The sequence below is a fragment of the Rhineura floridana genome, chromosome 6 (assembly GCF_030035675.1).
Source record: "Rhineura floridana isolate rRhiFlo1 chromosome 6, rRhiFlo1.hap2, whole genome shotgun sequence".
Lineage (NCBI taxonomy): Eukaryota > Metazoa > Chordata > Lepidosauria > Squamata > Rhineuridae > Rhineura > Rhineura floridana.
The window spans coordinates 13,655,835-13,669,362 of NC_084485.1; the positions used below are offsets into that span (position 1 = coordinate 13,655,835).

The 13,528-nt window shown below is 44.0% G+C and overlaps 1 protein-coding gene across 1 annotated transcript in view; it reads right to left on the bottom strand.

Annotated features, from left to right (window-relative positions):
- Window positions 1–13,528, bottom strand: part of COL9A3 (collagen type IX alpha 3 chain) — an 87,963-nt gene that overhangs the window by 14,424 nt on the left and 60,011 nt on the right. Inside the window, exons 23-27 of the mRNA XM_061631044.1 lie at window positions 11,730–11,783; window positions 10,208–10,279; window positions 6,412–6,447; window positions 2,366–2,410; window positions 1,387–1,419 (exon numbers count right to left, since the gene is read on the bottom strand). Coding sequence (XP_061487028.1) covers window positions 1,387–1,419; window positions 2,366–2,410; window positions 6,412–6,447; window positions 10,208–10,279; window positions 11,730–11,783 — 240 coding nt within the window. The remainder of the gene's footprint in view (window positions 1–1,386; window positions 1,420–2,365; window positions 2,411–6,411; window positions 6,448–10,207; window positions 10,280–11,729; window positions 11,784–13,528) is intronic.

Here is a 13,528-nt window from a genome sequence, read left to right on the forward strand (position 1 = left end):
CATTGCTTTCCTCTGAGGCTGAGAGGCAGTGACTGGCCCAGAGTCACCCAGTGAGCTTCATGGCTGTGGGGATTCAAACCTTGGTCTCCCAGGTTGTAGTCCAACACTCTAACCATTACGCCACACTGGCTCTGGGGCACTGAAATCTGCTCTGGGTTTTAATCTGAAATTCCAAGTTGCTGTCCAAGTGCTCAACTTGTCCAGCACCTTGCACAGCTCCTTGAAAGTTCTGACCAAAATCCGGAGCGGATCCCAGTGCCTCACTGACATGGATCCACCAGCCTCCACTACTCCCAATGCAAATTTATTGAAAATACAACCATGAGAACTACATCTCCCATGATCCTTGGTCATTGGCCATGCTAGCTGATGCAAACTGTAGTCCCATCATTTGACAGATTATGATGATTTTGCTAGAGCAGTGGTTCTCAAACTCCCCCCCCCCGCCAGGCCATGTGAAAACTGATCTAGGCGGACCTTTTACTGATTTTTCTGCATGTTGTAGCAATTGTAATGTGCTGTGCTAGCTGCTGAATGATTTCTAATTGTATTTTTATTGCTTCTTTTATTTCTTATATTGGATTACAATTTGCATTCCATAGAATTCAAACTGCAATACCACAAAATACAATAGAAGACGTAAAAGAAGCAATACAATTAAAAAATCAATACGAATATCTAATGTGGACATGCTGCGGAGCACCTGAATGAAGCATGAGGACCACTAGTGTTCTACGAACCACAGCTTGGAAATGCCCGTGCTACAGGATATGTTTGCTGCCACAGCGATAATTTGCTACTGCCTTACTGGTCATTTCTATGGATTTTTGTAAGGTTTTTATTGTAATATATTGGGGGTTTCCCCCATGATTTTATGCTGTATTTTAATTTTTTTGTTAAGTTGCTTAGATACACTTTGTGTAGCAAGCAATTTGCAGCATAATCCAAATCCAAGGTCGGTTGTGATGAGTTAGTTTGGAACAGGTGGATCTTGGCCTGTCCTGGATGAACCTGGGCTCAGCTGGGGCTGTGCTGATTCAGGCAGGGCTCAAGACAGCAGAACATAAACTGGTGGAATTTACTCCGGCATAAAGTCCCCCAAAAGGGGCATTCCAGAGTGCAGCAAGGAAAGACCCTTCTCTGGGTGGATTTTGGTTTGGTTTGTTGCAGGGTGTTTGATTTTTTTTTTAAGGTGACTTTGTGAAAATTTGTTTAAGTACAACTTTGCTAAAAGGGAGTGGATAAGCATGGAATCAAACCAGGGGTGTTTTGAAAACCTTAGAGAGGGAGATCTTGTAAATTAAAATATATGCAGAAGGGAGAGAGAGAAAAATCACATTTTCTTAAGAATAATTTTAGCAATAACATTCATGATGTGACACTTACCTCCCCCTTTTGCCCAGGAGGGCCAAAAGGACCCTAGGAAAAACAGGAAGAAAGAAAAGATAGACGATGAAGTGAACCTATAGTGCAATGTTGCAGCATTCCAGCCAGCCAACCAGCTATACCCTTTTCCAGGATACTCCATTCCAACCCTCATCTGGTTCTCTATTTCCCCCTCCATCCCAACCGACAGTCAGCCAGCAATCCAGTGACACTCAGTCCTCTCCGGGTTACATAAGAACGCTAGAAGAGCCCTGCTGGATCAGGCCAATGGCCCATCTAGTCCAGCATCCTGTTCTCATAGTGGCCAACCAGATGCTCACGGGAAGCCCACAAGCCCACCTGATTGCAAGTACGTTCTCCCCTCCTGCAGTTTCCAGCAACTGATATTCAGAAGCATAACACCTCCGACTATGGAGGCAGAGCATAGCCATCATGGCTAGTAGCCATTGATAGCCTTCTCCTCCATGAATTTGTATAATCTTTTGAAGCTATCCAAGTTGGTGGCCATCACTGCCTTTTAGGGAATGAATAATTTTATTATGTGGTTGGCTTTTTGGAGGGAGAGCCCAATTTTTCTTCTTCTGCAAACTTTTTGGCTTCCCTGAGCCTGCTGATGGTGTGTTTTTGGCTACAGATGAAAAACGAGTTCACCATTCGTGTATAGCACATGTTGTATATATGATGGTATCAGTCCCAGTATTGGTGCTGAAGCCTTTCACTATTGTATCCTCCCATTTCCAGTTAGTGGATGGAATACCCATACTCCTTTACTCTCCTGTCTTTTCTGTGTACCAGTCCATCACTAGAATAGGGCCTTTCCCTTTTCTCTCAGGATAGTTCATGGTAAGCTCCATAGCCTAAGGCCTGGAGGATTTAAATTTATGGGTAATCCCAACCTGAGAGTGCATTATACATTTTCTGGAATCTCTGGACTCATCTCTTCAATGTCTTACGACCTTCTAGATATAACAACACATACCACTTCTCCTTTATCACCCGGCAGTCCATCTGCTCCTGCGACGCCCTGTGAAAACAAAAAAATTCCATTATTTTTTTCATTTTTTTAAATCTCAAACTGTGCTTCTTTCTGTTATTTGTAAATGTGCTGTCAGGCCAGACAACAAGAGGCATGGCCTACTGGGAGTCAACAACAACAACAACGTAACATAGAATATCAAAAATCTGCTTTGTCCTGAAAACAATAAGATACATGACTACTCTGGGAAGGCTTATGTAAACCAAATGTTATTAACCTATGCCAGGATGAGATCCCTCTGCGCATTGCAGGCTTCCACCTAAGCACAGCCAATGTGAAGCCCTTTGACATGCCTTCTCTGTGGTGGCTTCACAACTGTGGTGCTCCCTCCCCAAGGACATCACTCCTACTTTGTTGGACTTTAGATTCAAGGTCCAGGTGGCCCTTTTTAGGAGAGCCTCTGGGATTATCTGTCACCTCTTTTATGCTATCCTAACTGATGCTTTTATTACTGAATAATGTTATTATTTTCATTGTTTGGCCTATATTTTAGGTTTTATGCAATGTGATTATTTTCCTTTGGATGTTTTTATACTGAAAGATAGCTACCGCTAATAATGACACAGAATACATTTGCCAAAGTTAAAATAAGCCTCCACAACAGCTACTGTTTTTTTAGCTGCGACACTAACTAAACATTACACTAAATATGCTTATAAATGTCCAACACTTTAGAGTATCCACAGTACTTCACATACATCACCTCAATAATTCTTACCAACAGCCCTGAAAAGATAGATCAGGATTACCAGCACAAAGCTGGGAACTCTAAAAGTTTTGACAAATCGTTCTGCTCCGTCCAATGTATCACATTATTTTTTGCTCCTTTCACAATGTTTCACTATGATTTTACTTTTATTTTTATGTTGTGCAAACTGCCCTGGGACTACTTGGTGACAGCAGGTAATAAATCACAATAATAAATAACAAGTTTCAATTCCGCTCATCTGTTTCTGGTATTTGTTCTTGCGGTCCCTCTGGTTTTAGTGGAGGAGATGGATGAAACCAATGATCTCAAAGGTGAGCTAATCAGGAACATTGTATGGAAGTCTTTGCGTCAGTCCTAGGAAGGGCTGGATTAGATTACATTCTGACAGGGCTGGTGCCAGAGGGCAGCCAGGTCGGGCCCTGGCCGAGAGCCTCCGAAGGGCCCTCCTTAGGGTGGGATGGTAGCCTTCCCCTTCCGTGATCCATGGCAGCTCTGACCCCGACTTTGCTGCAGATTGTAGAGTGGAAGCTCCCAGCCCCCCATACAGACTGCACAGACCTATGATACCCATCCAATCCCCCACTTACCTTTCCCTTGCCATGAATGCTGTGCATGTTGCATACGCATATCTGCTATCAACCAAGATGGTGGCGGGGCATCAGCCTCTAAGGGAAGCTCCCACCACCATCTTGGTTGATGGCAGCCTTGCGTGCACAGTGTGCAGGGTATCCTCCCTATGGACTGATGGAGAGGTAGGTGGGGTAGACAGGCGGGTCGGTGCTGCTGGCCTGGGGCAGGCTGGTGCCCAAGGGCACAGTCATGCCTGGCCCCAGCCCTGCATTCAGATTCATTCTGGCTCTACCAGCAAAGCATGGGAATTTATTGTCATTCACACAAATCTATTATGAAAGAAAATACCCAGAAAGTGAATCTGGATGTTGCTAGGAGCATCTAAGGGCACTCAGTGATCGGTTAACAAATTTTGCTTCAGAGTTGAGAATTGTATGAAGTGGCCTCTCCCTTCTGTTAACTGATCCAAGTCTTGTGTGTTATGTAAACCTACCATTCCTTATATCTTGAATGTGCCGCCTATGCTCTTTTAAACCAAAAGAGGGCATTTGTTGCTCAGGTATGAGAGGAATCATTGTCGCTATACAGAGAATGCCACCTCTCGCTCTCTGACAGCATGGAACACTCTTGAGTATCTGAACCAAACCTTATAATTGAGGTGGGGAAAAATCCACTTTCTGCCATTTTAGTTGCATTATGCAGAAACAAGGAGCGGACTGTACTTTCTCACCTGCTGCTACAGTAAGCCTGGGCAAGGCTTTTCCTACAACTAGGAATGGGGGAGAAACTTGATTTGGTTCACATTTTTTATGTGAATGTTCCCGATTTGCATGTCCTGAAACAATATGCAAACTGAACCGTGGCTACCCTTCATGCACATTCCTTTGAATTATGCAGTGCAGTTCTCCGACCAAAAAAAAGCATACAAAAATGCATATGTTACCGAAAATAACATACTAAAACAAATATTAAGGAAAATTGCTTGCAAAAATGTCTGTATGAGGCAAAATTGCATGCAAAAAAATATATATCTCTGTTAGGAGAAATGTGCACTGAAAGGCTGACAAATTTTGGTGAGGATTTTAAAAAAAAAATGCAAAAGATGCTGAAATGTGGAGAACTCCAGTAGGGGGCTGTCCTGACTTCCCAACACCACTGTGCATTGCTGCCAGTTATCGAGAGGGAGAGAGGCAAGGCAGCAAGAAGCTAGGCACAGGGCAGGTGCAGAGTCCGGAGCATTGATTCAATTCCATTGCTGCATCTGCGCCATGCTGAGCTCCCCACTGCCTCGGCCCTCCTTCTCCCTCTCGGTAACTGGCAGTGAGGCACAGCACTGAGAAGCTAGGAGAGCAAAACAGCCCCAACAGCCGCTACTGGGGAACTGAACTTAAGATGGGGAAAAAAATTGTGTGTTCCATACTGATGCATATAGGCACTAATTAAGTTTTCTTGAGAAGGCGCGTACTGTTTGCAAGAGAACTGGTGTGTCTGCAGCACTCAGCATCAGGGGTGTAGCCATCCAGAGTCGCAGAGGGTCATAGACCTGTTACTTTTTTGAGAGCAGGGTCCCAGCCAGGTCCCTATGTATGAGCCAATCAGCATGGCAAGGAAGTGTGTTAGCCATTAACGGTCCTTGTTCTTTCATGCTGATTGGAGCCAATCAGAGTGAAAGGATGCAAGTCAGCCACTGAGAAGACTCTTCTCAGTAGCTAACACACACCCTCCCCTTTCATGCTGATTGGCTTCTAGGGTTGTCTGTTGTAGTGGAGTGTGGACTCCCAAGATGACAGGGAGAGCAAGGGAGACAAGGGGAAGTGGGAAAGAGGATGTGGCTATGTGGGGATGTGGTGCGACTAGCATGAAGGGACCCTGCACTTCTGAATTTGCCACTATACTACTGCTCAGCACATCTAGGCCAGATTTTGCTACTACACTGTGCTTGAGTTGTAAGAATTACCAGGCAGCTGCAGGGGGGAGATTGAATTCTTCCTGAAGCGTCCCAAAGGTTTTAAATTCATTATTCTGTGTGATGATCTGTGAAATGTCTCCAACAGTTGTTAATCTGGGACCCTCATTTATCTTAACTCTTACCTGAGCATATGAACCTGAACCCTGCATAACATGTCAAGCAACTGAACATCAGAAATGAAAACGTTTGTAAAGCAGTGGAGGCTCGTGCCTCCATGTCAGTTCGGCCGTGGAATCTGCTCCAGGTTTTAGTCTAAACTTGCAAGGAGCTGTCCAAGGTGTTCCTTGAAAGTTTGGACTAAAACCTGGAACAGATTCCACTGCCCACTGATATGGAGCCACCAGCTGCCATTGATGTAAAGAAAAAGAAAATGGCATGAGAGCAAAGGAAGGTAGGGATATGAGAAGTGGGGTAGGAAATAAGGGATCATACTGTTTTATTGCAACAATGTGAGAATGTGAGAAAAAATAAGAAACTGAGGAGAAACTGAAATGGACAAATGCATGCATCCCAGCTACCTACAGCTGTTTGCAGATTTAACTGATTATGAGATCCTTTACTCCCAATAGCCTTTACAGCAAACTGTACCAGACCTGGGTCTCCCACACTTGTGCATATCTCTTCAGATACTGTGCCTTATAAGCTCAACGTTCCAGGAGGAGGCCTCTTACACGATTAGTTATTTGTAATAAAGTTACAGATGTCATATTAAGAACACTGAGAATGTAAACTGTATCGTACCTGGTTACCTTTGGGTCCAGAAACTCCACCAGGTCCCTGAGAAAAAGAAGGAAATGAGCAAAGAAATCAAATCAAGCCAAAGATTTAAGGGGATTTCCCCCCCAGACAATGAAGCAGTGTTAAGAGCCCAGCTGCATCAGGCCGAAGACCTGTCAAGTCCATACGATGGCCAACCAGATGCCTATGGGAAGCCCACAGATGATGATGCTCCACAGTTTATAGGAAGGGAGAATTCAGGTTCAAAATAAAACATGTACTTGCTTTTATCCCATACCATGCACAATGGCAGCAAATCTTTTTCTTTTCTTTCACCACCACATATGCATACTTGTAGAAACATGTTCAGGATGCAGAACCTTCCAGCAGATTCTGTGGGAGCATACATGGTGTTGGCGGTGCAAGTTTTAGCTGCCCCCATGTGCTGTGGAATAGCCAATCATAGAAGAAGGTACACATTCTTATTTTTAAAAATGTGTATTATGTGCCCAAATGGGTTAAGAGACAAGCAGTGAATCAAAATATTTTAATTTGTTGACAGCATCAGGATATATGCGTGACTACGGCACGTTATAATCCGGATGCCCTTGTGGCAGAATACCTCTCACTTTGCTGCCTTTAGGCACACACTATAAGGCACGTGTACTTATTCACACCTTATTAAGTGCTTCACCTTGGACAGCTCCTTGAAAGTTTGGACTAAAACCTGGAGAGGATTCAATTGCCCCACTGGCATGGAGCCACCAGCCAGCACTGCTCAAACGCAACATGTGGCTACAGTAGGGCCCCGCTTTACGGCGCTTTGCTAATATAGCAGTCTCAATTAGACGCAATTAGATTAAAGCCCCACTCATACGGCGCTTGTTCTGCTTTTATGGTGGTTTTCGGGCGTTGCGTGCCATTCTATTCAATGAGTTCCGCTATTCAGTGGGGGTCCGGAACATAACCCACGTATGAGTGGGGCCCTACTGTACCTCTATTAACCGCCAGCGGTTTCCGCTTTAATTGGCCCTTTCAAGGCACGCAAGGTATGCCTTCAAAGGCATTTCTCTGGCTGTGGTAGGGTTTGTTAGAAACAGTTGAGTGTCCAGCCAAGCCTTTCGAACTCAGAAAGCAGTTAGCAATTCAGTATTATGTATTAAAGCCTTTTAAGTTGAGACCTTATCCCAGTCTGCGTCTGTGTTGGAACTGCTTTTTAGTATGTTTTTAAACCTTTTTTAAAAAAATGTTTTTAACCTTTTTCTTTTTTGAGATGTCTTCAAAGCTTTTTTAAAATATGTTTTTAAAGATGTTTTGTTTTAACGTATTTTAAAGTCTGTTTTTATGATGTTTTAAAGTGTTTTTAGTGCTTTTGTTTGCCGCCCTGGACTCCTGCTGGGAGGAAGGGCGGGATATAAATAAATAAATAAATAAACGTACAGCGATAAATGTGCACCACAGAACCCACAGGTGGTAAGGCAGAAAACAGAGAAGTCACAGGTGCACAAGAGGACGTGTTCTCTTGTCCTATGATTGCAAAGTTTACTCAGATGCCTTTGGTGATGAAGTTTGTAAAACGGTTTTTGAAAGTTCAAGTTTACAAAGTCTACTGAACGACCCGTCAACATGCTTGTTGACATTGGCAAAGAACTCTGACAGGGCAATGTGTGACAGACTTTTGTGCATTGCCCTGCAGTGAGAATCTTGATGGCGTCCTCCAACCCATGGCAACCTCCAATATCAATAAAAATATTACATGAAGTTTGTGCAAAATATATGTGCCTATTTGATAAATTAATGCTGATTGTGAGCCACTTTGTACACAATAAACAGAATCATAGAATCGTAGAGTTGGAAGGGGCCGATAACCCCTTGCTGAATGCAGGAATCCAAATTAAAGCATATCCGACAGGTGGCTGTCCAGCTGCCTCTTGAATGCCTCCAGTGCTGGACAGCCTACCATCTCCCGAGGTCATTGGTTCCATTGTCATACGGCTCTAACGGTTAGGAAGTTTTTCCTGCTGTTCAGTGAAAAATCTGGCTTCCTACAGCTTGAGCCCATTCTTCCGTGTCCTGCACTCTGAGGTGATTGAGAAGAGATCCTGGTCCTCGTCTGTGTGACACCCTTTCATGTACTTGAAGAGGGCACTTTTGGGTGCTGTGAGCAGTGAGAGTCAACCCGGCCCTAATGAAGAGGTGCTTATGCAGATAACTCACATTTGCTGCCGTGCAAGCCTCTGGCTACCGATTGCTCTTGGGGTTTGGGGACGGTGCTGGGCTGAGCAACATGTACAGGAGCAGCACTCTAGCTCAGGCTCTGCCTCCCCTGAGCAGCAAACCCCACCCACTTTGCATGGTGAAGTGACATCACCTGCTGCGAGCCAGCAGGTTTTGCCAGGCATCACTGTGTAGGCAGAACTTCCACAAAGGCCCAACCCCTCATGTTGCTGGTAGGTGTTGCAGTAGAAATCATACTGAAAGAGACATTCCCTGCCCTCATTTTCATAGGAAGGATTTTTTTAAATGTAGGTTGATATCTGTCTTTTTAAAAAAGTACTTGCATTCAAAATATTTTTTAAAAAAATTAAATCTGCTGCCTAAAAGATTGACTCACCCCTTATATACCCAACCGATCACTGCACTCTACAGATGGGAGCCTCCTGCAGATACCATCTCATCAGGCAGCCTGTTCTGTACAATATAGGAACAGGGCCTTTAATTTGGTGGCACCTACCCTTTGGAACTCCTTCTCATTACATACTCTATTGTCTTTTTGCCACCTATTGAAGAGTTTCCTTTTCCAACAAGCCTTTTAAGTGGAGATTTTTATCCCATCTGTATCTTTACTGGATTTGAAAATTGTTTTATTCAACAATGTTCAACAGTATACAGTGTTCAACTAAGCAGTTGTGCTAGCGCAAGGATTAGTGCTAGCACAATAGGATCCCCCTATCTCTTTCCCCAGTGTGCAGCTTGCACAATCCCCAAATCTGCTCCGGAGGGTTGAGTGAACCTCTAGAACAGATTTAGGGGGGGTGTGGGGGAGAGGAGGGGGAGAACGTTCTGTATACTTTGAATACAACCCTAAGCTTTTACAGCTGATGTTTTTTATTGTTGAATCACTTCGGGATATTTTATGGAAAGTGATTCATAAATGAAACAAAATAAAATAAATAATTGGGAGGTAGGTTCTAGTTAGTTAAAATGTTTGTTAAATACCCTAACTAATTAATAGATCAAGGCTGTAATTAGTGTGGCGGCACCTACCCTGTGGAATTCCCTCCCCTTGAATATTAGGCAGGCGCCATCTCTGCTACCTTTTCGGCGCCTTTTGAAAACTTCCCTCTGTCAACAAGCCTTTTAAGTTGAGACCTATCCCAGTCTGTGTCTGCATTAGAATTGCTTGTTAATATGTTTTTTTAAAATAATTTTTTAACCCTTTTAAAAAAGATGTTTTTAAAGCTTTTTTTTAAAAAATGTTTTTAACGTTGTTTTGTTTTAATGTATTTTAAGGTCTGTTTTTATGACGTTTTAAAGTGTTTTTAGAGCTTCTGTTTGCCGCCTTGGGCTCCTGCTGGGAGAAAGGGAGGGATATTAAATAAATAAATAAATAAATAAATACATACATTCTGTACACACATACCTGGGAGATTTAATGGGATTTACTTTCAAGTAGATATATACAGAATTGCGCTGTTAACATTGCAGCCCTAGCATAAATAACACTGTTGTTTGTTTATTTGATTGATTGATTTATATCCCACCCTTCCTCCCAGCAGGAGGTCACGTTCAGTCAATTTTTTGCTTTTTCTTTACTTACCCTCTCTCCGGACTCCCCACGGAGCCCAGTGGGACCAGGATGGCCAGGCTCCCCACTGGAACCTTTTCGACCCTGAAACAAAGTAACAAAAAGAGAGAGGCATTTTACCACAAGATAGACTGTTGAGGACAGTGGAGGTGGGTGTGATATTTGATCGAATTGCAGAAGCAGCTCCCCTGGTGGGCCAGAACCACTGTGGTAGCTTCCTGGCAGATGGATCACTGTTGCTTACAAGAAGAGGGCGGGGCAAGGTGACAGGGAGGGCACCGTGTGCAAATGCACCCTCCCCGCCAGCGAACCTGTTCTGTCAAAGAGCATAGTCACTACGCAGTGCCTCTCAATGAATGAGGGGTGTATGCCAGAGGGTGGGTTGAAGGGCTGGCAGAGGAATGGAGCAAGAAGCACAGAACCTACATCCAATGGGTAGGCAGAAAGCCCCACCTCCCATTTTTGCCCCCCCCCCGTGAAAGTAGAGGGAAACTTTTAGCTGCTTTCAGGAAGCCAGGTGAAGTTTTTAGACATTTTCAGGAGGGGTGGGATTGCCGTAACTTACTTTACTGATGAGGGGGCCGAAGGTTTTTTTAAAGAATATTTTTACACTTAAAAATAAACATTATCTATGTAATAGGGAAGATAAGGACAGCCTGCTGGCATTACCTTCGCTACTGGGATGGTTAAAGAGTTGAGACCTGGCACCATAGATTTTAGAGATCCTGAAGAATGAAAATTGCTTTGCTCTGACATTCCTCTTCCTGTGCTCTCTGTTTTTGCAAGAGGTTCTGCATCAGGCACCAAGCTCAGTTGCTGCATCACAGGGCATCCATTCTGCCACTGCAGACCCCATCAGTGGGCTAGAGCCGGCCAGGAGGAACCCCTTCCCATCAGACTACCATTCAGTCTTTTCTTGGCCAGGCTGGGACTCAGGGAAGTGGGAGACAAACACAGGCAGGAAGAAGAAAGGGGGGGAAATGCAGAACAAAGTAGCAATCGTGGATTTAGAGGTAGAACCAACCTCAGCTCTTGGAGGTCCTTGGGCAACTTGGCCTGGAAGTGCTTATTAGCTGTGAGGAGGGAGTACAAGGTGGACGCAAAGGTGCAGAGACAGAAGGGAGCAAGTACACAAAGAGAGAGAACACCTCAGGCCCCCTTGCACCGTCGCTAGAGCTCAAGGTTCCACTTTCATTGGGTACAGGGCCCTGCCAGGGTGGAGACAGTAAACTCCATCCCTGCTCTGGCCAGACTTTGCGCCAAGTGATGGCTCTTGGCCTGTGAGGCCCTTAGTGGATCAGAGCCCTGACAACTGCCCCACCCTACCGACCTCTAACTCCAGCCATTCTTGGAGGCCAAAAGACTGAAAGGCATGTGTTGGGAGGAGGAGAGGAAATGTTGTGCTCTGTGCATGTCGCCTTAGGCAGCTGGGTGAAGCCCATCCCCAAATGTGCCGTGTTTAGCACTTGAAGTCCACAATACAAGACATTTGCTCAGCTCTGTGCTACGTTGTCGCTGTTGCTAATTGACTCACCTGAAACCCTCTTACACCTGGTGCTCCCATGGGGCCTTGCAGACCAATGGGTCCCTGGAAAGAAAGAAAGAAAGAAAGAAAGAAAGAAAGAAAGAAAGAAAGAAAGAAAGAAAGAAAGAAAGAAAGAAAGAAAGAAAGAGAAATTTGTGGCAACATCCTAGAATGGTGATCTACACAATCATTTTGTGAAGCTCAGAGTAAATGGAAACCTTCCAAGAGCGCTTGTAGAACGGCTGTGTGTCCCACTTTACAGAGGACAGCCCACTATTTGCTGCCAAAGGACAGCCCACTATTTGAAAATGTCCTTTCTTTGAAGGGCTGTGCAATCCAAAAGGGAGACCAGGGGCCTTGAAGTTGGACATCAGCAGTTAGCATCTGGAAAGCAGACTGTGCAGATAGGCAAGCCACTGGTCACATGGTGAGATATATTCTATTCCTATTTAAATTACAGTCATTATTTCTAAATTTGCATCTCTCTATAAAAATTAAACTACATATAAACGTGCAAATTGGTGTGCAAATCAGTCCTCTTTTGTCCTATTATTTTTGGTGATGCTTTTTCCCTTTTTGGGGGTGGGAAAATGCAGTGGAAAATGTGGGATAAGACTTGCTTTGATGCAATGTCATGTAACCTCCCCACAAGCAAATCAGAACGAATGCTCACTAAATAGCCAATGTCGTCTGATCTCCCTGCAAACTAACCATGATGAATGCTCAATAAACTGGCCATCTGGAAGTGCCCTTACAGTAGAATGCGCTTGTTGTTCAACCGTTACCACATATAGTTTTTCTGTTGTTTTGTTGTGGTTCTCCAGTTAGCCTTTCTTTTCTTCTCCAGTAATTATGGGAAAGCAATATGGTTTCCCCCTTGGAAATGCAGCAAATGAGCCATGTGGTCCAATGTCTTTTTCTGCTGCTTGATGACTGGCTTTGGGCACTTGCAAGAAATCAGCTTAGATGTTCCATGTTTTTTTAAAACCAAATAAAAGCGAAGAAACAGAATTAAGGACACACACATACTGCCTGCTGTGAATCAATTCCTAGCGCTCATTTTTTGCAAAATGAAAATAAATATTGATGTTGAATCGAAGACTCTGAATTAAAGTGGCTTCTTAATGTCATGATATTTTAAGAGGAAGGCAATTGGCAGGCAGATGCTTCCACTGTTGAAAAGTTCAAAATTCTTTATGCCTTCTGCTCTTAACATAATTTTGATAAGGACTCGCAGGAATCGTAGTTACACACAGAACAGGACAAAGGGAGGTTATTTATTATTTTAGCTTTTCCCCCCAGAAAGGTGCAGTCAAAATGAGTTACAAAAATGAACAAAAAAGTATGTTCACCAATAACACACACACACACCTCAACCCCACCTCACTAAAAGTTAAGCAGAAAATTAAGATCCAAAGGCCTAGGTGAATAAAAATGTTTTTGCCTGACTCCTAAAAGCAAATAGTGATGGTGCCAGGTGTGCCTCCCTGGGAAGAGCATTCCACAGATAGAGAGCCACCACTGAAAAGGCCTGTTCTCTTGTGGTCAACAACAGCACCTCCCTTGAAGGGCCTCAGGTAATGGATGCAGGGTCTGGGTTGGTTTGTGTGGGGACAGGTAGCCCTTGAGGTACTGCGGTTCTAAGCTGCATAATGTTTTATAGGTCACAACCAGCACTTTGAATGGGGACGGGATGGAGCACTGGGGTGGAAGCCTCAGTATCTGAATATAAATATCACATCTGAATATAATTATTAGTTTAGCATCTGAAAATGTAGTTCTGGGATAACAGGCTGTAAACTCCTTGG